The 24,326-nt window shown below is 44.1% G+C and overlaps 2 protein-coding genes across 5 annotated transcripts in view; one reads left to right on the top strand and one right to left on the bottom strand.

Annotated features, from left to right (window-relative positions):
* GPR50 (G protein-coupled receptor 50) overlaps positions 1 to 24,326 on the bottom strand; it is a 148,791-nt gene that overhangs the window by 93,535 nt on the left and 30,930 nt on the right. For 2 of the 4 annotated variants that reach the window (XM_051787532.1, XM_051787526.1), the window contains exon 2: positions 2,375 to 8,880. In XM_051787532.1, coding sequence (XP_051643492.1) covers positions 8,012 to 8,880 — 869 coding nt within the window. In that variant the 3' untranslated portion in view covers positions 2,375 to 8,011. Of the gene's footprint in view, positions 1 to 2,374; positions 8,881 to 15,181; positions 20,124 to 24,326 lie in introns of those variants that run through there. The other 2 variants (XM_051787527.1, XM_051787542.1) reach the window with 2 other exon arrangements.
* The window catches only part of RNF128 (ring finger protein 128), a 316,984-nt gene that overhangs the window by 282,548 nt on the left and 10,110 nt on the right, over positions 1 to 24,326 (top strand). The gene's annotated exons all lie outside the window — the stretch shown is intronic.

Raw genomic sequence — 24,326 nt, 5'->3', positions numbered from 1 at the left:
TAATACACAAAATGCAAACCCCTGGATTCCCTGATGAGAATACATGGTCTCCAGGGAGACCTTTCAGCACCTTCCAGTACCTGAAGGGGCTACAAGAGAGCTGGAGAGAGATTTTTACAAGGGCATAGAATGACAGGACTAGGAGTAATGGCTTCAATCTGATCGAGGGCTGGTTTAGATTAGATATAAGGAAGAAGTTGTTCCCTGTGAGGGTGGTGAGTCACTGGCAAAGATTTCCCAGAGAAGCTGTGAACGCCCCATCCCCAGAAGGGTTCAAAGCCAGGTTGGATGGGGCTCTGAGCAACATGGTCTAGTGGAATGTGTGTCTGCCCATGGCAGGGAGGTTGGGCCTATATGAGCATTTGTGGTCCCTTCCAACCCAAATCATTCTGTGATTCCATGGTATTTCCTCAGTAAAAATAAAAATACCAACCTTCCTCTACATACACAGAAAAAGATATTTTTTTTACTTGCTTGTAGCTTATTGATTTTCAGTTGTTCAAGTGAATCTGTAAGATTTCACCTCTAACCGCCCTGCATGTGCTTTTATGTTACAGAGCAGTTTCAGGCAATAAAATGTCAAAATAAGATAAACAGGTAACTGTGACAAGTCTTCCTAAGGGTAGAAAAACATTAGCAGCACCTGCTGCATTTTCCATCTGCTCTGAAGTACCCAGGAGAAAAAAAACCAGAACTTTTATGCAGTCAATACTTTGTAAGATATGACTGGTCTTGATTGCTTTAGGAAAACCCAGGATGTGTAAATATAAATACACACACACACATATACATTTCTATACAATGAGGAAAGTAGCATAAGATCTACTCTAGAATCCAAAGGGCTTCAGGTCTAAGTGCAGCTCTTTTCCTTCACCTGTCTATTCCTCTGTTTCAATGCTGGCCTGCAGGCAAGGGGTGAGCCCTGAGCAGGAGGGGAAGGAGAGAAATTTCTGGTATAGGACATATCAGGAGAGAGTCTCATGTGGAAGCAATTGCCCTCAAGGTTTGCAGACAAGGGCTGCTTTCATGCCAGCGTGGTTATGACTAACCCAAAGAGGGTTTAGCCTGTCTCATTGCCTACGTCTTTCTCATTTCTCACATCCCCCAGGCTGGGCTGGGTGCACTGGGGCTCAGTGTCACCAGCTCCATCACAAACACAGCAGCTCTGCAGGGACAGGTACTGTGGGGCAGGGGTGGGCTGTGCAGCAGAACTGCCAGTGTAGGGCAACAACAGGGACAGGTTCTGCATTTCAAAAAAAACCCCCTTGTTGTCACCTTAATTCCTGCATCACCATCAGCAGGTAAAAAAGCTTCCAGGATAGAGCACCTCTGTTTTTTCACAGGAGACATCTGCTTTCCAGAACATCTTTTGACTTCCCCACAAAAAGAGCACTGTGCCAAGGAAGCAAGCCTCAGTCTCTCAGCACCCCCACTCTTGGGGCAAAACAAGCCCCTCCTACCTCAGCGAGGCACCTCTCATGGTTTTAGTCTCACCAGTCCCCCTTGCAACTGGACATGGTCCTGGTTTCACTGGATGCTGGAGCCCTGTAATGCCCCCAGGGCCCCTCTGGCAGCCACAGCACAGCAGCTTCAACCTTTTCTTGCCATACATTGCCCAGGAAAACACGTCCTCTCCCCAGGGGAATTTAATCCCATGGAGGTGGGTGTGACACCTCCTGCACAGGGGTAGCTCATCAGCCCATCAGCCCCATCCCAGGCCTGCCTGGCCCAGCTGTGCTTGAGGCTCTCAAAAGCCACCACCAAACCAAAACAAAATGGTCCTTCATTTTATTTACAACTGAATCGCAGCTGGGGAGGGAAAAGAGAAAGCAGACCAAAAAGGAAAATCTTGCTAAACTTTTATATTAACTACCAGTGCATGCATGCATCTAATATTTTCCGAAGTATGCTCTGGTCTTCTCTAGGTTTCTTTAGTTGTCCTTTCTGTATTTCCTGTTTCTCTGCTCATGTCACAGGGGATCCTGCAGCCAGACATCCGGCTTTGTGCCAGCTGTGTGTCCCTGTGTCATAAAAATCCCATTTTTTATATTAAGGGGTTCATTAACTTCATTGTCCTGGCCAGGTCCCAGTTTGAGTATGTACAATCCCTCCAAATATTCCTCTCTTACTTCAACCAGAAATGTCTATTTAAATTACTTCCTGCAAACTATTTTGGACTTTTTTCCATGCCTATTTTTTTTTTTTTTTGATTGCAAAACAGCTGTCACTTTTCACCCAGGAGATGGTCGTATTTTGATGTCACATTAGTATTTCTATCCTACACAGTTATCAAAACCAGTGGAAACCTACCTCCAGGTAAAGCAACCTGCTTACAGTTGAGGAAAAAATTTTGCATCTTATTTACAGGGAAATTCAAAAATTTTGCACACAGAAGGAGTACAATGTAGAAGGAAAAACGTAACAGTTTATTAAACGTGCTGTGATAAAATATCTAGATACAAAATAAATTATGTGCTCCAACTGGACAGACTTATAAAATGGTTTGATGACTCAAGTCTATTTAAAAGGTAATCTAAGCAAGCTGTGACTGCACAGACATTGCAACTAATCTAAAAGACATTAAAGTTTCCCTGACCTCTTAGAAGCAATCAGTTGAGCTAAAAACCTTATCAGGAGACCATGCTTGGCAGAAAACATAGAAACATATTTCAGTTAATGGTTCAGACCCACCTTGGTTGCTCTGGAAACTGACCATGGACTCTAAATTCTATCTCTGCTGTACAGTGCATTACTTATAGTACATGAATAATGGATACTATAAACAAGAATTACAAAGTGAAAATTCAGTTAACAATATTATGGAGCTTCCCTTCACAACTGTAGTTCATGAGAGATACAAATTTTATGGTTCTTATCACCAGCAAAAAAAATTTGCATATCCCATCACAGAGTTCTTGCAAGAACCCATTCTGCATTTCTTATCTCAGGGTTTTTATGCTAAGAAATACTGCATTAGGTCCAGTAATTTACATTTTTCCAATAAAATTCTAAACACATATGCAGTAGCTCTTTATTGAGTGACTTCATGTTATAAATTATAAGCTTGGAAGGAAATACATTAGGACAAATATTGACTTCCAAATAGTCACCATGAGTGAGATTTTATCCTGGTATTGAATTATCACACCTCTTGCCTTTTATAGCTCTATCTTATCTCCCAGTTACTATTACTTTGTGGCAAGTAAGTAAATAAATAACACTGCCTCACTTCTGACAGTTTGATTCATTCGGTTCCATGCGGCAGAAACAGCAGGTACAAGTCTGTGCAAGGGTTTTCTAGCAGCTCTGCTCAGAGAGACATTTTGGCATCTGCAACTATAATTAACAGTGCTTTCAGTGTGTCCCATCACTGAGCATTGCAGGCTTTACTGTGGAAGCAGCAGGTGAAGTCCAGTGCCTGTTGGAAAAGATTAGCAAAAAAAAGTAGCAGTACTGCTCTGGGATGTCACTGAATGAACACTGCCTGTTCATTCAACACGTCTGCTCCATGGTTTTTCAGCAACTCTTTAGTGGATAATCTCAGCCTTTACTACCTTAACACCACAGTTTCATGTGACATCTGGTTAGGAAACAGGAGCTCAGGTTGCAGTTACAACTGGATGACTCCATACTCCCATCTCCCCCGCTTCGGAAGCAGCACTGAGACTCCCCAAAAACCAGCTTAAGTCAGCATGGAAATATAATTGGTGCAGCCTATGGACAGAACCTGTTGGCTGAAGAACTGCAGGAATACAGCAAAATCTGCCCAAAAACAGAGGTGGGGAAAGAACACAGATAGAACATCTTGGATACAGCAGTCTTCATGCTCACAAAGCTCCTGAATGGAGAAAGTGCGTGTCAGCCCTCACAGTGCCTCCAGCCCAGGGTGACTCTCTGTCTCCACCCCTTGCCTACAACCCAATGCCACCTTGTGCCCCGACTTGTGACCACCCTCTCACACCCTCCTGTTCACAGCTTGGCCGTGCTTTCCTTCCCAGGAAAGGGCAAGGAAATGGCTGTGACAAACTCTGCTTCCACAGCACCCAGTGGATACACATGGGCACAAGAAAGGCAAAGGGCCTTGGAGGGACACACAGTGAGGAGACCAACAGCAGCACAGAGAAAGTTTCTTCCCTGATGAGGAAGGCCAGGGTGCAGCAGGCAGCTGGCTCACAGCAGGTGGAAGAAAACACATGAATCCAAGGATGTGTCTCAGATGTTCTGGGTCATTCACTTCCAGGTCTAAGCTGGACAGCTGAGTTATACCTGAACTCATTTGTCAATTCAATCTGCTTTGTGGGAGTCAACAAAACCCAAGCTGTTGTTCCAAATATTTATTAAAAAATAACTGCAAGTGGAAAAGAAATATCAATAAGCAGTCCAATGGCAGATTTATTACAGTTTTAACAAGTAAAGGGAATGAATCTACTTTATGAACAAAAATAGCAATAGGAAAGTATACTGAACGATTCTTAATTAAACAATAAAATGGAAACAGCATATGCAATACACATTTATATATAAATATATTGGTTACATTCTTCTTAAATAGATTAAACAACATTCATTAGCAATATCCAAAAATATTTCTTCATGGCAAGAGAATCATCTTCTTTCACAGCACTACTGACTCTCCACAAGTTTCCACTACAACAATCTTAGAGTTTGGGGCTAGAATAGGTATTCAACACCACCAGGTCAAATCTAGAGCAAGTGATATGAAATCACTTTATGTGAGATCTCAGAGAGAGTTAAGGCCAGGTATGCAGCAGGTGGAATTGTCAGAGCATGATTTAAGCGGTGGGATCCCCTTGAAATCTCAAATTTGGATTAAAGCTAGATTCCCACAGGTAAACTGTGACACTGCTCAGGATTCCCTGTTATAACACACTTCCCTTTTTCTGTAAACAACTGTTAACAAAAATAAATTCTCTGTACCCTGTTAACCATTTCTTAACATAAAAATAAGGAGCTGCTTGGGTAGTTTTTAAATAAGTCAATATAAAACTCTATCCTATCCTAAGTGCTGCCTCTATCAAAGTGCTAGCAAATGGCACAGTGTTCGAGGCCATGTTCCCTGCTTTTCATGGTTCATATTGCAAACCTCAGCTCCAGCAAGACTGAGCTCAGGACTCCAACCATGGTGGCTGCATCAGCCCGGCTCTGGGCACCTTCACTGGGCCACCCAGAGCCCTTCTGAACAGGTCATGCCAGGGCTCTTTGTGCTGTCAGATGGACAGTGCCCATCACAGACTCATCCCCACCCTGCAGTGGTAGCAGGGCCTGCACGTTCAGGGAGCTGCTCAGATCCACCCCAGCACAGCAGGGACTGAGCCTGTGCCCTGTGGAGACCTGGGCAGGAGTTAGGCTCAGACCCAACAGCAGAAGATGAGCAGATTCCACTACCATTTTGCATAGTTTGGTTCAGTGACTCTCTGTGAGTCCTGGAGAGATGACCTACCACCCTCCTGCTGCTCCCCTTCCTACCAGGTGTAGCAGGGACTCTCACAGCTTGCCTGTTTGGGACCTCTTTGGACTTGGTTTGGTTCAAATACTTGCTGGCTGTTACTTCGGAGCCTGAATAAGAAATAGTGCAAATACAAGCTTAAATTAAAAAAAAAAAAACAAACCACATTGCCTTCACTGAACATTCAGTTAAAAAGACAAGGATCCGTAAAGATGAAACCCCAGTTTTGGGGTATCTGAGATATTTGGCAAACATGCACAAGATTCTTCATGATTGTCTTAAAGGAGTACGTTTCCCTTGGTGCTAGATGCATCAAATTATTTGCTAATGTGAGTCTAACTAACACTGTCGTGGCTAATTGCAAATGACTTTGAAGACTAGTCATGGAACACAGGACATCTCCCTGGCGAAATGGGACAAACACTCCCTGCAGTTATGGATTCCTCAGTGCTTTTCTTATCCTAGTTTAACTCCAAATGATTTTGCTTGCATGGAATGGTGTGAATTCACCCAGGGTGGTTTTTCTGGAAGGCAAACAGACCACGTTTTTTTCTGAGGGTCAAAATACCTTTATTTGGCCATGCTCAGGCATATTAAGAGGCCAAAACAGAACTCTGTTTGATTCCTATTATGGGAGGCTGGCTGCAGTGCATTTTAAAACAACAATCATCTGAAGTGGCTGAGATGTTCAAGTTTGAAACTTCATAAAGTGCCAGGGCGCTCTACAAATGCAGGGACCCCCCTGGTACTGCAGAGACCCCACATGGCAGCAGGCACACTGCAGAACTCATGCAGAGTTTCTTGGCCCACTTAATGAAGGGACTTAACTTCTCTCAACTCCTCTTCCCCCCAAGAATCAGCAGAACATTCAGCAGCAAGTTGCTTTAAGCAAGCAACGCACAAATGGCTCGCTATCATCACTATGGATTAGGCACACAGCCCGGCCAGGGGTTTGGGAAATCCTACGTGCCTCCATCTCCAGGTGCCTACATGATACTGCAAAGTCTGGTCTCAAGTGTTTCAGGGTTCAGCCCTGTGAACTAGTCCTGCTTTGACTAGAACCAAAGAGAAAAGACCACTGTCTTCAACCAGGGGCAGGGCTGCCTGCTGTCCTCACCGGGGGCTCAGACCTGCTCCTCTCCCCACTGTGCCACTCGGTGCACCTGCACTAAGTCAGGTGTGCTAGCCTGAAGGCACAGTTACACCAGGGGGAGTTTTACCTGTTGATTTTATGGGACAGTTTCAAAGCAAGATCCACATATTTAAAAGCATAAAGAGATGAATTCACAATGAAACTAAGAAAACAAAGAAGTCATCATATTTACAGAGAGCTGCCATCACACACGCTCCATTAAAGAAATAGCCTTATCTTTGCCCATGTGCTTGTTACTAATGTGATAGTGGACTCCCCAGCACTTCAGGACATTGTTTCCAATCATACAGATAGCACACTTCAGGCTTTAACAGAATTGATGCATAATTATGCTTAAGTAGCTTTTGTCTCCCAGCTCCATGCGTTAATTACAGTTTTATACATGAATAAAATAAAAAAAAAAGTCCACTTTTTCTCCCCACAGCAAATTCATGTTCTGTGGTGGGCAAAAGCAAGGATTTTTGGAACACTGCCTTCCCCTTCTCCCTTTTCCTCCAAGTGTAAATGGTACTGGAACCTAAAAGCCAGCATCTGCATTACACAGATGGGACTCTGCTATGTTCTTTTTTTTTTTTTTTTATGATGTTCATGTAGCAGTGACTTGTAAGAGACATTTGGAATGAATGCTGGCCATGACAGGATACTGCCTAAATTAGAATCAGGCTCCAAGTATCTTCCTGCAATTAGATTATGTCATACGTTATATTCTTACTCATGGCCTGGGAAGGAGAGTGCAAGGGTACTTAATATTTGTAGATATTCAATTAAAATGAGTGCATCAGACACTCACTGGTCTGGATTCTGCCTGCCTCACATCTAGTCCAGGCTTGCTTCTAAATCTTAAGAGGAAAGAAAAAGGGAAGTGAACGCACACACAGTGGAAGTCACCAGGCCCATATGTATGCCTGCTGGCTAATACAGCCTTTACCTAACTAAAAGGTAAAAAGCCATGCAGTTTAAACTTCATTTTATATAGTATGGGTTAAGCTAATGCTAGAAAAATAGAATTCAGAGGGAGGGGAGAAAGGTTTACATGTAATAAATGGCAATTTTGCTGTCTCCTGAAGGTTGCATTTCAAGCATAACTGCATTTCTCCATGCACTCTGAACGCTTCCCTTTTGGGGTATTGGCATGTTTGTGGCAAAAGCAACCAAACCTATTAATGAGGCACACAGTGAAAGACGGCACATGAAAAAAAAATCAGTCCTTTCCATTCTGACATTCCTCACTCGAAGCCTTGATGCTGCAGCAGGAAGCTAAGCATGAAAGGTAGCAGACTCCTTCCTTGCATGAGGGGTCAGGCAACACCAGCTGTGCAATGCACACAGCTAGAAAGGCTCTTATATACTATATATACAATTGTAATCCAGAATAAATAGTATGTCCTGACTCATAAGTGTATTTCAGCGTGGTTGTTGTTGGTTGTTATGGCTGGAGAATGCTTGCTTTTCATCCCTTCTGTCCCGCCCTTGGACACGTCGATGAACAGCAACCTGGGAGTCCACAGTGTCAGCAATATCCTTTTGTACTCTTTCCTAAAATTCTGGTTAAGAAGCCCATAGATCACAGCATTGAGGCAGCTGTTGAAATAGGCCATAAAATAGCTCAGGACAAAAAGCCATTCTGGAATGTGTGGCTGCACTTTTGAAGGATTAATGGAAACAGCAAGGCCAATAAAGTTTAATGGTCCCCAGCACACAGCAAAAAGGACAAAAACCACAAACATAGTCAAGAAGTTCCGGATGTCAGCTGCTCTGAGCTTCTGCTTGCAGTCTTGTCTCACCCGGTGTTTGACCTGAATCACTAAAATCCAGATCCGTAGGTAGCAAAACGTCACGACGGACAGCGGGACGATGAAGTGAACGACCACCACTGTGATGGTGTAGGACGTACTCACCGTCTGGGCAAAGGTGCAGGAGTAAATCCGGGGGTCATACTGCAAGGAACCAACAAAGAAGTTTGGCACAATGGCCACCACCGTGAGTATCCAGGTCAGGCAGAGATAGCAGCAGGTGTTCTTCAGGTTGAAGAGCTTGTCGTACCGAAGGCTGTGGCAGATGTAGCAATAGCGGTTGATTGCGATCGCCGTGATGTTGAAAATGGACCCGATGACACTTAAGCCCATCAGGAACCCGCTTATCTGGCAGTGGACATTTCCCATGGTCCATCCATTATGGAAGATGGCACTCAAGATCAGAGGGTATGGATAAACTGCAACCACAAGGTCTGCGACGGACAAACTGACGACAAAGATGTTGCCTACAGAAAAGAAAAAGAGACCACGAGAGGTTAACATACGTCCAGATAGACAACTTGCAACTCAGAACTCCTCTTTAGGCCTAACTCTTCTCATGGGCTTCACTCTAGTCTCCTTTTGGAACTTGAAACTCTAGGGCAGCACACTAGAAAAAGTAGTGGTTTACCAAACTCTGCTACTTTGAGGTGTATCCGCAGTGGTGTAAAGGAAAACATTACTAGATAGTAGATCTATATAAATATATATAGAGAGAGTGTATATATACAGTAGAGGCTATGTGTAACACATTTAAGGTGTTAACACCTCTGCCCTTATATGATACAGGCAACATCCCAGACAACTGTTCACACCTGCACTTCCTCTTCAAACCCTCCTATCCTGCTGTCTACTAGAATACATATATTTTTTAAAAAATCACTAAAAAGAGGTATTTTTCTGTAGTATCCATGAAAGGACTCTCAAATCTCAGTTCAGCCAGGTCAGTGGCTTTAGGACTTGGAAAACACACCCAAGGGCTGTCGGAAAGCATGGTCCCATTGCTATTGCAGTTGGCTCATTGCTATGTTTGTGCCAACAAAAACCATCAGGACAAGTCAACAGTTCATATCAGGCCACTGCATGCTGACCGGAAAACAGTCCAGACTTGGGAACAGCCCCCGGCACTGTGGAGCTGAGGCAGCTGACACAGTGTCACTTAAAAATAAGTATTAGTGGAGGTCATGTGGAGTGCTGAAATCTTTTCAGAGAGAAATTTTACATAGAGAGGTTTACCAGAGCACACAGCTTCTTTGGTTGCTGGGCCTCAGTGCTGCTTTCTTGCTGATTTAATAACTTACTGAGAGCTCTATAAAATGCGGTCACCAAAGCTGGTCCCTATGTAAATAACTCCATTTGTGCCACTCTCAAGGGCAGAACCACTGGTTCTAAGCTGTGATGGTGCAGGCGCCACAGAGATGGAACGCTCTTCTGAACCAATTTTATTCATTCTATCAAAAATATGCACTTCAACAAAATGCGTCCCCAGCACCAGGATTTCATTTTGGAAAGTTTTTCCAAAACCATTTTCAAGGCAGAGAAACAGAGAGGTATCAGCAACCCAATTTAGGAGACTTCCAGAGGACGCCTGGAGACAGACTCAACTGATAGGACCACAACTCTTCACTGGGATACACGTTTAAATACACACGCAGCTGGAGAGCACGTCTCTGCCTTTGCTGGGGATGAGAGTCACATTCAGCACCCAGTTCTGAATCAGGCAAAACAGAACAAAGCTGAGTATTTCCTAGTTAAGACAGCACATCAGTGGATTTAATCCAAAGCTTAGTAAAATCATAGGGAAAATTATTAGTCTCACATCACTGCCAGCTGCTGGGATAAATAAGCAGTCTCCACCAGTCTTTCTTCACTAACTTGAATAGTTGTGTGGAAGTAAAAAATATAAAGGAAAAAATCTATAAAAATAATATTCACAGGATGCTCTTCACAGTTTGGATTCAATCCAAGAGCACAGTATTATGTGTACTATTTTGACACGACTTCATTGCATGTTGCTCCAGCGGGGAGAAAATGAGATGGTTTTATCAAGAGAAGAATAATCTCTTCCATGTGGGGAGCAAACTTGCCCTCCTCTGCCCCAGGCTTTCACCTTGCAGCCTCAGCTCCCCTGTCAGCTGGCACATCTATGGCACAGGCAGGGTGCTAGGTGCCTGAAAATATGGTCAGAAAGGTTCACTCAGTACTATTTCACAGAAAGAAAACCATCTTCCATTTTATTTGGGAAGCGCTCAACTTCATAATTTTCTTCTGGTGAGATGAATGGGAAGGTCAGACCCATATAACAGACACTGGAAGGTCAGTCCTGAAAATCAGTGCATTCTTAATGACTGAGTACTGAAAAGAGGTGGCACACTGCATGCCACCAAAGCAGAATATGCAAGAGGAGGCTCCAGCTGAGGGACAGGGTCAGGTTCACTGGCACTGTGACAAGGCTGCCACCTCCATTCCACACCTCCCACAGCTCCTTCTCCTTTTCCCTGCACATGGACCAGCAGCAGCCTCAGGGCAGCCAGGGCCAGGCTTCAGCCCTCTGTGGGGACAGGCCATCATGGCATTCCTGCACACAGAACTGGAGAAGCACTGGTAGCCATCCCAGCTAGGACAAGGGGGCCCAGGGACAGAGGCCGTGGTGGCACAAGTCCTGTCCTGGTCATGTCCTGCTGCCAGGTAGCACCACAGCCAGTGCAGGCAGCTGAGCTGCTGGGCCTGCCATGGGCTGGAGCCCCAAAAGCAGGAAAAGGAGACAGTGAGAGCCAAGAATGGCAGGGAACAGGAGGATGAGGCTCTCTGTGCACCCCACCTCTGCAGCCCCATCATCTCCCGCATCCTTGTCCCAGCAGGTGTTGGCTGGTGGGAGCCAGGCAGCCTCTACAAATCCCTCTCTCTCCTTTCAGGTTGACAAGAGGAGATCATTTCCTGGCCCACAGCGAGCACATGAGCAGCACCATAGACCCCATAGGCCCCATAAACCTCATGGGCCACAAAGGCCCCTTAATCTTAAGACATTTAATCTTAATTAAAAAATAATGAAATAATAATAATTAAAAATAATTAAAATTCTAATCAAATCTTAACAAAAGATTTCAGTTTTCTAATGGTGCTCGTCTGTGACCGGTCCACTGGGAGAAAGATGGGCCCTGGCCTGCACCCCATGTCCCCAGGGGCTGGCTTTGCCCATAACAAAGGGCTTGGAGTGCCTGGTGGGAAAGCTGTTGCCATGGGCATCCTTCACAGCAACCCTGTCAAATACCCCTGGGGTGTCCCTCCTGCTTGGGGATCAGCCCAGTATGGCCAAGGTGGCACCACCAGCCACCATGCACAGGTTCCCAGGCCATGCACTGATGCTCTGTGCTATTGGCTAATTATTAAAATAGGAGTAACTTGGGTTAAACATTGCTTCAGCCTCACAATCCCTGGTTTGCTGTGAGACCACTGTGTGCCGAGCTCTGTGGCAAATAGCTCATGTCTTTCCCTCCAGAGGATGAGATGAGACCCTCATTCCCAAAGACACTGCAGAATATTAAGCCATCTAATGTGTCTTTTAGGGAAGGTAAAGACCAGTATCCTACTGGATACATGATCTTCATCACTGCTTTTTTTACATTTTTCCATGATAAAACAAAAGAGTCTTGCCCATAAATAATACCATCAGGACTTTATCTCCAACTTAAATTTATCTGCTTCTGTGACACTATTTTCAGATGTATCTTTTTATCTTTATTGGCATGTGACTGTATTTCCTTATTAGCTTTCACATTTTCCGTTCCTTTTTTAACTTCTACTTAGTATAAACTGGTTTGTGTGCCACTGTGCTCCATCCCCCAGTTATGGAGTAACACATAAAGAGGGAGGGATGGTGGAGAAAAGCATGTCTAACACATGGATACTGGTAATACAGACTTGGCTACATTTTCAGAGAAACTATAAATCCTTTTATATTACAGAAGTCCAACTCAAAGCTTAGGTTATAGAGGTACAATACACTGTTCACAGTGTAATCCACAATTGTTTGGAAAAAAACCCCCACCCCAAAACAACCTGAAGCCTAGTTGCTTGAGCAGATTATAGACATGTGCAAATAATACAAGCGGGAATTTATCCCAGAACATCTTCTACCCTAGTATTCCTGTCTTTGAGCTCCCCCTCTCCCTCCCATAAATCTATTTCTGTTCATTCTAACTCTGCTCCTGTACTTCAGCAGTTCCCTGGCCCTGCCTCTCATTTTGCCTGGATTATCCAATGACACAGTTTATATGAGGACTTATTGTCAAGCCCTGGTTCTAAGAAATGTGGAAATACCTCAATGAATTCTGCAAATCAATAAACCACATACGTAAAGCTCTTCACTGGCAGGCTGCCCCAACAGCACCTGACTTTCATTCTGTGGTACTGTTCCACAGAGATTAACTGAGCACCGCTGTAGAAACAGCAGGGTCACTGGCCCTGCCTGCCTCAAGAGGTTGTTGGAAATCCCCTGGTGCTCAAATTCCAGTCCTAGAGATCCAGCCTCTCCCTACTGTTCCCACACAGCAGCTGTGGGCTGTCCTTTACAGGCTGTGGTTTAGGTATCCTGAACCTACAGGAGAGGGTAAAAGGCAAGGAGGGAGGAGGAGGGAGGTAAAATATTTTTACGAAAATTGTATCTTTTTCTACATCTCAAAACGTCCAAAGCAAGCACCCAAACCTCTTTTTTCTCTGTTATCCATATAAAGCTCTCTCACATTCACATTCTTTGCTGAAGTATTACACAGCTACAGAACTGCTTCCTTCAGGTGAACAAGACAGAGATGCTCAATGCAACCTGAAGTCAGTACTGTTATTTTGTAAAGCCAACGCTGAAACTGAATTGTCCTGAATGACAGTATTTGCACCAGAAATACAGTTGTGTGGATCAACTTCTGCTAGCTGGCACAGTCCAGCTCCAACTGAGCCTGCTGTCCAGGCTGCCCCTTCCTCCCAGCCACTGTGCAGGGATTTGAGTCCAAATAGACAGTGCCCAGCACGGCATTTTGAGGCAAACAAAACCACATACAACAGCCTCAAAGGTGGCAAGTGAGAAGCTGACCCATGAGCACAATGGACATGAGTGCCAGGGGGCTCACTGCATGACCAGTCACCTTGCTGCTCCAACCTCTTCCCAGCAGTGACATCAGACCCTGGCATCTGTCCAGCTGCTACCAGAATAACTGACAGCTGCAGAAAAGCAAGTCTAAAAACCTACATTGAGGAAAAGGTGCTAAGATACACAATGACATAATGCTAAAAGTTTATTGGTGTGACTGGTATGTTTGCAGTGACTTTTTACTATCATAATGACAAGCCACAGCTTACAATAAATAGAATCTTAAACTTTATGTTTGTTCATTCAGGTTTTATGAAAAAGTCAACAGACGCATGTGTCCCAGATAAACTGGAAGTAAGACACACGTCAACCTCACAGAGATATATATATAATGAGGTTCAGTAAACAATTTAACAGGCAATGACTGTAAAGCAAGCCTCTGATGACCACTTATCATAATCTAATACTCTCTGTTTAACCCTCCAAAGCTTATGCTCACTGCAAAGCAGAAACAAAATGTACTGTTTGCCCCAAGCGAAAAGATAAAAGTCATAAAGAGCTTTATTCAGCATGCAACAAGACTCTTTATTACCTCTGATAGTCTCCTTTTCCTGTTTGTTTTTACCTGCCACTTTGCTGTGTGATTGCTTGTGTGTCACTAACCTCCAGCCTACAGATCTGAAGTGTGTTCTGCAAACTAAGTGGCAGTTCATAGAAAACACTTTCCGATCAATTTTCTTCCTTTTATAACATAAAGATACCATTGACCACGTGCAATCATATTGATCATGTACTGCTGCAGTTTAAATGGGTAACAATGCCCTGGTGTTGGGGGATGCTGTTCCTGCAGCCCTTGCTCTGACAAGCATTTCTTATATCACCAACTCTAAAGGGTCATTTCTGGGGTAGACAATATTTACCCCACCAAAGCACATTAAGAACCATCCTTCTGTTGGGGACCATGACCTATGGCACTGCTCCATGCAAGCTCCCGGATTCCAGGGCACTGTGAACACCACAGACAATGGCACAGGAGGAATCCCAGACTGTTAACTGCCATCTCTTTCCACCGTTCTGATAAGCACTAATACATCTGACATGCCCACATGACAGCCCAGCATGTACTTACTCATTTTGACAACTGAAAATGTTTGACAGGGGAGCACAAGTGAAAACTGGAGAAACTCTCCCTGAGATACAGGCAATAGGGGGGAAAAAAAAATATTTGTTGTTCAATTCATTAATCCATAAATTTTAATTGAGGATTTTATTTGTGTATTTAGGGAGTCCTTTCAAAGAGAGGAATAAACAAAAGAAAGGAAAAGGCATTCAATTAATTATCTGTTATCATTACTCCATTAGGATTCAGAGGGGGATAAAGCGTGGTTTCCTGCAGTTAAACAGACAGTGCAGTTGGGCTGCCAGCTGCTCTCAAATCCTGACAGTGCTGCACAAAATGATACAGAGGGTAATAACACAAAGGACAGGAGGTATTGCCAACCCATAGTATCCTTAGGACATAAGGTTAGAGAACACAGAAATATCCAATTTAAGGACATCATCAAGGTCCTAAAAAATGTGTAAAACTCCAGAATAATTTAACTTTTTCCTGAAAATAGTCCTTTGAGATCTCTTGGCACAACCGTGAAGACAAAGAACAGCAGCATGTGCTGGGCTACCATTACCTTGTTTGTTGGCATCATTCCCCATGGGAAAACTGTGGGCACTTAGAGCTGCTCCCTGCCTTGTGCCAGCCCTGTAGATGCACAGGAGCATGGCCAAGGCAGTGCAGGAGGTAGTTTGCAGAAGGAACTCTCCTCCTCCTCTGTCTTCCTTGACCAGGTGCTTTGGCATCATTTTGGAGCCACGACCATCAGTTACATGAGCCTTCTCATCAGTACCTCGCTCCAGCTGTGAAAGCTGCCTTTCCCTCTGGACCCGCGAGAGAGACTTGCTTCCAGGAGGAGGAGAAAAACATCCCAGTATTTACCAGAGAAGAAAGGACCAGACCTCCCCCCTGTTTCAATTACATTTATTTTGTTATGCACCATATATTCTTTCGGCTGATGGCTAAAGAATTGCTTACATTGCCAGGTGAAGGACTGGATTACTGAATTTTACACTTACTTTAGGTCATGACCTTTTAATTGTATTGCTGCCAAAACCATATTTGAGCCATGCCTTCAGCTGCTCTGATAGAACGCAGTGAAGGGCATGAGTTGGCAGTGCTCACACCCCAGAGAATCATAACTTTCCTCTGGCTAAGGCCAATGAGATTCACAGTCCTGGCTGAGCTCAGAGGTCTGGGGAAATGGGCTGGAAATTAGAGACCAGCCCTGTTCACATGATTTCATATCTTTCCTTATATCAGTTACCCTTACAGTGAAAACAATGTAAAGGGGAGGATTTTTCTCTGGCTGTGACGCAGATGGTAGCTGGACATTCACTCTTGAATGAATAAAAAGTATTTTAATTACATCTTCTTCTGAACCCTTAAAAAGTGGTCAGCCCTCTTCTGTACCAGTGCAGAGCGACTTCCCCATTTTCAGAGTTCCAGATATTTTATAAACAAAAAGAAGTTCTTAGACCATCCCAGAGAAACACTGTTTGGCAAGTTTCCCCATTATTCCCCATTAATCCTAACATGTCCTGCTCAGCTTAGGCAAACCTTCCTGAAAAGATGATCTGAACACAGTATAAAGAAAGGGGAAACAATGTAAAGTTGACATTTTACCTACCTCCAAAAATTTTCAAATTTCTAAAAATACTGTTTTCTGTTCAGTTAAGTGCCTTTTAATGACTTCTTCCTGTGTTTTCCTGGAAATTCTGACCCTTTTCATGAGGGAAAACCACAATGCTGCAATTCTTCTGGATTTCTAAACTTAGCTCTTGTTAGTGTGATGTTTTTCCTGGATGCAACTATGACCACTGAATCTGCTAGTAATGGAGGAGGAATAAGTGGTGGTCTTGATCCAGCTCTTAATAAATACAAAAAAAGTGCTAAAAAGTGCCCCTTCTGGTTATGGGTTCCAGACTCCTGACATTTCACTGTTTTATCCACTGAACTCATCGCCTGCACTAAAGCTGTGAGATAGAGAGCCAATCCACTTAAAATCTTGGTTCTTCCCTGTATCACTTCCAAATTCTTGGACTAAAGATGGGCCTGGAAACACCTCCTGCCTTCACAGCAAATCGCAGCAAGGCTGATGGAGAGCAAGTGTCGGAGGCAGGAGGCCCTTGGGACAACCCTCCAATTTGCACCGAGCAAGAGGAAGCCTCAGCACCTCTGTCAGCACCAGCTGAGCCTGCATGGCACTGGCTGCAGTGTCTGACTCTGCAAGGACACCATGGCTGATGGACACCTACTCCTTAAGGCAGCTTCTCTTGGGAGACAGTGGTCTCTGGGAAGAGCCTAAACAAAACCCCATGCAGCCAAAGGAGAGTGAGTCCAGGTACCTAAACTCACACTTGACACCTCAGATACCAGTGTCACCCTCTGAATTCCAGCTGTCTCCTTCTGCCTGAAATCCCTGCTGAGTGGCTCTATGTGATTTTAAGAAGTCACCTAATTCACATCCAGGCTGTGTAGGGAGTGCAGGCCAATGCCCCTATGTTTACCCTCCCATACTGGCCACATGGGCACAGGGGCAAGCTTTACCAGCCCACGTTAATTCCAAGTCCATTATTTCTCACCTGGTTTGTAAAGTGCCCTGAAAGAGGAAAGGCCCTGTATAAACACAAAACATTATTATTGCCAGCATCCATTGAAATGACAAACCAACATCCATCCTCTCCAGGTCCCAGCAGCTGTACTGCCACCATTTGCCATCTGTTACTATTCTAGAAAAAAATCTGTGAACTCAGGCTTAATAGACTTAATAATGCTCTTTTGCAATTGTTGCTGGTCAAAGTGTGTTCCTGGCCTGGAAAGGGGCTGTGTGCAAGCAACCGATTCCTAGGCAGCTGTCAGGCAGAGCATACAGTCGGATGTGAACACACAGCTGATTTTATTGATAAAAATCCTGTCTGACTGCCCTGGAGAGCCCTGCTGAGCCACCACAGCTGAGCCCAGGAGCTGCTCCTTCTCCTCCCTGTGCCTCACCAGCATGGTTTGTTGACTAAACCTTGGTGACGGGCACCAGCCACTACACCCACGGACATCCACTCAAAAGGAGCAGATGTTACCCTGCCACAATTAACAGCTTGACATCCCAGCCTTGCCATCCCAGGGATCAGTCTCCCTAGTCCCAGCCTTTTCTGCTTAGTTGGTGGGAACAGGAGGTGGGTTTTTATCTTGTAACTCTTTTTAATTGTATATAGAAATTATGAACCTACTAAAAAAAAAGTTACCAGACAAAAATGTTTCTATCAGTGAAGGCCATTTAGCCTTTAATTCATTCTCAACCAAATCTTGTTCAAGTCTGTTAGAGGCAGGCTGTGGTAAGTCTGTTGATTAAGCCTTAGGATGGACTGAAGGAGTTGTGTGAGGTGAGGACTGTCCAAGGCAAAGAGGGGGAGACTCCAAGCAGCCGGCTTTCCCAGGAGGTGTTAAAGGCCGCTTTATGAGGGTTGTTTGTGTACACACACAGGTTCCATGATACCAAACTCGGATGCCATTTTCAAGGTAGACCTTAATAACCTTTTCAAAAATTCAGACTTGAAACAAAGTAGCATTGTACAGAACCCAACTTCAGAGGAGAGCAAGTCGAGCCTAGTGCATAAGGAAAAAGCTCAGTCTGGACACAGACCAGCACAACACAGTATGCTGCCCCAAATCCAGCCTCTAACAGACTGATCTGACCTCTAACACGTACTGATCCTGGCATCAGTATCTCCTCTAGCACTCTGTCCAACAAGAGCAAGAGACTAACATACAAAGTCACTTGCTGTACAAAGATAGAGGTAATTTTTAGACCAAAAAGGTAATCAAAATATGAAATAACCAAGCCTAAATCAATAATTAGAGGAATAGTAACAGAAGAGCTTGAGCTAAGAACAGAGTTAGTCTGGGTACAGTTACTAAGACAGAGCAGCTGTGCTCTGAGCATCCTCACCTCGGGGAGGCAGAGATGGGCTCACATGCCAGAGAAGGTGATCTGCTTTCCCCACTCCGGGTTGTTCTGCAGGCTGTTTCCCTGCCTAGCTGATCTTGCCTCCTCAGGAACTTAATGAATTTCAGTTCTCCATTGCCAAGACAGATTAGTCCATGCCATACAGATTATTTGGCTGAAATTCTTTTCTCATCTGTTCTGAAGAGGGTAAACAAATGCCATTCCTTGAACCAGAATCTGATCTCACATAGGTAGGGCCAGTCTGAAATGAATGCAGCACAAGTGGGCTTGTCAATCTGCTACCCCTGCAAGCTGTCTAGAAAGACATGAAATTTAAGTTGTACCAGTCTGCACTTTTCTTAAGAGTATTACAGGGCAAATATTAGGTTTATTAATGAAGAAAAGCTGTCTTGAAAGCAGGTGTCAAAGAAAGGGGAATGCAGGGATGTAAGGAAGAGAGCCATCATGCAGAGAGCTGTGGGATGCACAGCCTACAGCAGGAAGCTGCCTTGCTCATAGCCAAATGAACACTGCAGTGTGCCCTGACAGAGCTGCCTTTCATGTGCCTTAGCAGTCCTTTTTTGTACAGCTTAGATTTGCCTTAAATCTGTCCTCAATGTAACGGCACAGCATCCTTTTCCTCTTGCTATAAACAATGTGTTGAGTAAACAGGCTGAAAATAGGGCTGGCAGGGAATGGAGGAAAGCAGACCTGCTTCTCTCCATCCTCACTCCTTGGATATTCCCCAGACTTAACCTACTTGGGTCTTCCTGTCTCATGCACCAAGTTTGCACCCTATGATCTGATCAGTCAATGGCTGGATGCCTCCCTAAATCATAGTTGGTCCCTCCTTGATTTGGGCTTGGGGTGAGGAATTCACTGGCCAAGCAAAGACATCCCTGACCATGACTCATGGGCAGGGCCCAACACACTCTGGTGTCAATGGAGACATGCTGAGCATGTACTAGATTGCTCATAAATGGCCTTGGTAACAAACCAGCTCCACTCTGCTCAACTTTTGTTAAGTACTGCTAGTTAAGTACTGAACTGATTAGAGGTTACCTAAATGAAGGCTTGGGTGTTAGAGCAGTAGCAGGGTGATAATCATGGTAAGATATTTATTCTACTTCTGCACAGCAGAGTTTCCTACCTACAGTTAGGAAAAGAAACGCAATTTGGACCCAAATTATCTCCAAGGTGATAGTCTCGTTGCAGGCTACAGCACAGTCCTGGTATGCCTTACAGTGCTGTGCTGCAATTGTGAGGCTTTTCTTCTGATGGCCTTAACGTGCTTTTTTTAAAAAATTGGTGGCCAGTGTTACAAAAGCAGGTTATACAAAAAATTCCCATGGGGTGGATTTAGATCACAGAATTCCATACAGCCCACATGTGTTTCTCCTGTGTTCTCACACTAAAATTGGTAATGAGGCAGGTACAGCCACAGTATGCACATGCAGCGAGGATGAGGCTGGAAGAGAAACACTGCCATGAGGGACAGGAAATGACTGGGAGCTGCTTACATTCCTGTCCATAGTTAGTCCTCCAAACCCAGCATCCAGCCCTATAGCAAGGAAAAAGTTTGAGCTACCTGAGGTTGAGCTTCACAATTTGCTAGGAAGAGGAGTAATACTCCTTACATTATGGATGAGCAAAGAAAGAGACCCAAGGTTTGATGGCTTCGTCAAGACTATGGGAACTGTGAGAGAAGTACTTCATGCAAATAGAAGCATAGAAAGTAAAAGAAAATCTGTTCTGGAACTCCTGGTCAATTCATAACTATTTACTAATCCCATTGGACTACTAATCCCATGAAGAGTTACTTTCACCTGCAAACACTTTAGGGACTCTGATACAATTACATCAGCAAAAGACCAATGCAAACAGTTAAAGTTGATTCAGCAAGAGCAATAATGATACTGGCAGGGGAAAAAAATGCTCTCATGCCCTCCTTTTCCCAGAAAGGAGTCCAAAAATCAGTGTTTCCCAGAACACCGTCAAAAGCTTCACTCCAGATGTTCCACAGGGTTTACAGGACTTGTGTCAAGGTTGGGTGGAGAAAGAGCAACAAGAATGATCAATCACATGAGAAACTTGGACTAGGGAGTCCCAAATGTATTGGCAAATTCATTGGCATCTGCTTCTGTTTATTCCTAAGGACTTATTAAACTTACTTATCTTTGAGGTGCAATGTGTGGGTCTATTAAAAGAGATAATACGTTTTTGCATTAAAGTACACAGTAAACATGTTCCAACATGAATCTGTGTGAACAAATGGTTCAAGGGGGTGTGCTCTAACACTGAGCTCAGTGGGAGTCTAATGGTGGATAATATCCATCTGGCTTGAAGGTGAATAAGACTCCATGGGACTGTGACACCTCAGTGACTAGAGGAACATCTTGAAGTCAGAAGTCAGACTTGTAGGCAGCAATACATACGTTCAAAGGCAGATCTCACACTTGTGGATAATAATTGATGAGGCTGGCAGACACTTCTGCTATCAACAGCTTCCAATACAAGAGCATCACTGCATCCTGCTCCCACACAATGTTTTGCCCTCAAAAAAAAAAAAAAAAAAAAGAAAAAAAAGCACAGAAAGAATAAAAGATGCTGAAAAAAGGCCAGCCACATAAGCCAAAGAAACTCTGACGTACTTAGCTCAATTGCCTAATCCTGAAATACCCGAGTCCTACTTTCTCATCTGCAGTGATAAGGGCAGGCCTACTTTTAGAGTTGTATAATCACCATCAAGTGATGGTGCTTTCAGTGTCCCCTTAAAACTTTTCTCCCCGTTTCCCTTTTTCCCTCTAATGAACTTTTTGAACTTTTCTCAGCAAGAAATAAATCAAAGAGATTTCTTCTCTCTGAAGCTACTTAACATCCACACCACCATATCTGAAAGTGGTAAAATGTAACTTGACTCCCATCAGGAAACAGGGAGGCTTGGAGAGGGCTGCATGCAACCCTTTACATGTTAACCCTAAGTGGGCCTTTTAAGTCAATTGGTGGTTGTTAAGGGAGACTCTGCTCCCCCCTTCAGTGTTTGTATAGCCAAGGGTTTGACTATGAAACCCATCAGCAACAACAGAGTGAAAGGGACCCTGCAAGGTCGGCTGACCATCCCCCTCAGTAAGAGCATCTCCTCCTAAAAATTACTGACAAGAAGGAGCATTTCTTCACTTGGAACAGGCTGCCTAGAGAAGTGGTGGAATCACCATCCCTTGAAGCATTCAAAAAAAGTGTGAATGTGGCAGCTGTGGACATGGTTTAGTCAAGAGCATGGCAGTGTTGGGTTAATGGTTGGACTTGATGCTCTTAGACGTCTTTTCCAACCTTGATGAATCTATGACTCTATGACTTCTACATAGATATTGCCCTTATTCAAATCCAAGCTACATTCTACCCTGCCTCCTACAAAAAAGGGGTTTAGGCATGTGCTGGTTGAGTAATCTCAGAAACAAAGGAATAACTGAACAGCACCTTCAGACAGTGTGAGATCTCCCCCCAGGCAGGGAAAAAAATAGAGGAAGAGCTATGGCTTTTCACACCGCCTTTTGCTCCTGAAGTGTTTGAATTTTTATCAGTTTTAGGGGTCACACTTCCATTTGCCTTCCTCTCCAAAGACAAGAGAAATGGTCAAGATTCCTAAATTTCTAAAAGAAAAACCTCTCTTTCTCTATGCAGTTTCTGAAAAGCTCTCTTCTCCAGTCCTATACTGCTTTATCTAACAACGGTATTTTTTAAAGAGCTGTCATTCATTAAGCATAAGATATTAATTCCTGCCTTCAAGTCTCTTCAGAGCCATTTGTGACCCTCCATTTCCTCTCCTTAGCAGGATTCCCTGCTATTTTTCATTTAATTGCTGAAATCCCATGTTGCTATCTGTCATCAATAAAGTAATTTTGTTTATGAACTAACTCCAAATGAAGAGAAGATTTAAGGATGAAACAAAGCATGGGCTGAATATAGAGTCTTATAGTGAGAAATGCTTGTCACAATCACTGATGTCATAAATCATAGTGAAATCTTAAGGGTAGTTGGAATATCACATATCATTAAAAATACCTTCCTGAGATGGGGCTGATTTGGCAGGGTTAGAAAGGATGACAGTTCCAAGTCCTTGGCAGTGTAACACAGACGTATTAAGCTAGGCAACGAAAACTCTCAGCATGTTGTCCACCTTCTCCTTCACAGGGAGCCCCAAAGGCAAGTAACTAGAAGCACACAGAGAGGACAGGGAGATGCAAGGCAGGCTTAGCATGAACTACAAAGATGTTTGCAGAGATTCTGTCAAAAAATTTCCTTGGCACATTGCTGGCAATGGACGAGAGCTTTGCACATTAGCGAGTGGAGTCCAGCAAACACTCTCTGCTTCCCAAGCAGAGCTGGCAGCATGGTGTGCTATGGTGTGTACTCCCCCGTCAGGCACGGGAGTACACCAATGTACATTCATTTAGGCAGCTCTGAGAGCATGGGAGTCACCTTCAGCCTGGCAGGAACACCCTTGCACAACCCCGTGAAGTGTCTAACACTCAAACAGCTCAGTCAAGATCTGCCTATACTCCAAGGAATCAGGAGGTTATTTGTAACGTCAGAGCTAGCAGGAACTAGGATTTGCAGCTTCAGTAAGAGATTTACACAAAATAACAGAGTCCAGATCTTGCAGCAAACTCTTCAGCCTGAACCACCCAAGAGCCTCCCCAGAGGCACACTGTGCACAGGCTATCACGTCACCCAGCTCTGACCACCCTATCCCCCACTCCAAGGGGGGAAGGTGAACCCCAAGGAGCACAGGTCCACGTCTGCTGACTCAGCACGTCTCACAGCCTTCATTTGGGAGCACAGTGGAGAAACAAACAGCATTTACTGCACCACAATGAAAAACAAACCCGCAGTGATTGACAGAAGTCAGTGTCTTGGCACTGGGAACGCAGGGCGTGGAGTGTAACTGCTAACTAGGACAGGACAGCACCAAAGGGCAGAACAGGGGAAGAAGTCGACTTTGGTTCCCTCAGGAGCTGAAAGTCTTTCCCAAATTCAGCCACACAACACATCCTTTAAAAGGAGAGTAATGGATTCTCCTATGTTGGCAACAAAGCAGAAACTCTCATGCCAGCAATGCCTTCTGATATTAGCTGTCCTTTTATCATTTATTTAGGAATAAAACTCTCACAAGGCAGAGTTTTATCAAATGACAAATAACAGCCGTGGGGAAAAGAAAAAGAAAAGTGTTGCACTTCATTAAAACTCTGTATGACTCCAACAGCCAGAAACACACTGCCAAAGTGGCAAATACAGCCGAAAAGACAAGGCAGACCTCACAGTAGCTGTTAAACCAAATGGGAACTTGTTAAAATTAAGGGCCATTTTCCCTCTTTTCATCCCTCAGTCTGAAAACATCATGTAAAGAAATTCAACCTCTTATAAAGACAGACTGAATCATTATCACAGAAGAGACATCAGACCCTAGCTAAGTTTTCAGATTAAAAGGTAACTCTTAATACCCAAGCAGCTCCTAAAACCCTATGAATATGTTAATCTGGTATCATCTTAAATCCTCCAATAAATCTTACCAGACTGAATTTTACTGTTATTCACTTGGTGTTCCAATATTCCTTCATAATATGCAAGTACTCAGCAGTGACAGCAATGCCATCCTGGACCAGACCACACATTTCCTTCTTCCCAGATAGGTCAAGGCCCCACCCGTCACCAAATATCAGCACTCCCAAATTCTCTACACCACCAGGCACTGGTCTCACCCATGAAAACTGCTGGGATT

The sequence above is a fragment of the Manacus candei genome, unplaced genomic scaffold (genome assembly GCF_025592945.1).
Source record: "Manacus candei isolate 608988 ecotype Guabito, Panama unplaced genomic scaffold, ASM2559294v1 h1tg000003l, whole genome shotgun sequence".
In the NCBI taxonomy this organism is placed as follows: Eukaryota; Metazoa; Chordata; class Aves; order Passeriformes; family Pipridae; genus Manacus; species Manacus candei.
This window is presented reverse-complemented; position numbering and strand designations above follow the sequence as displayed.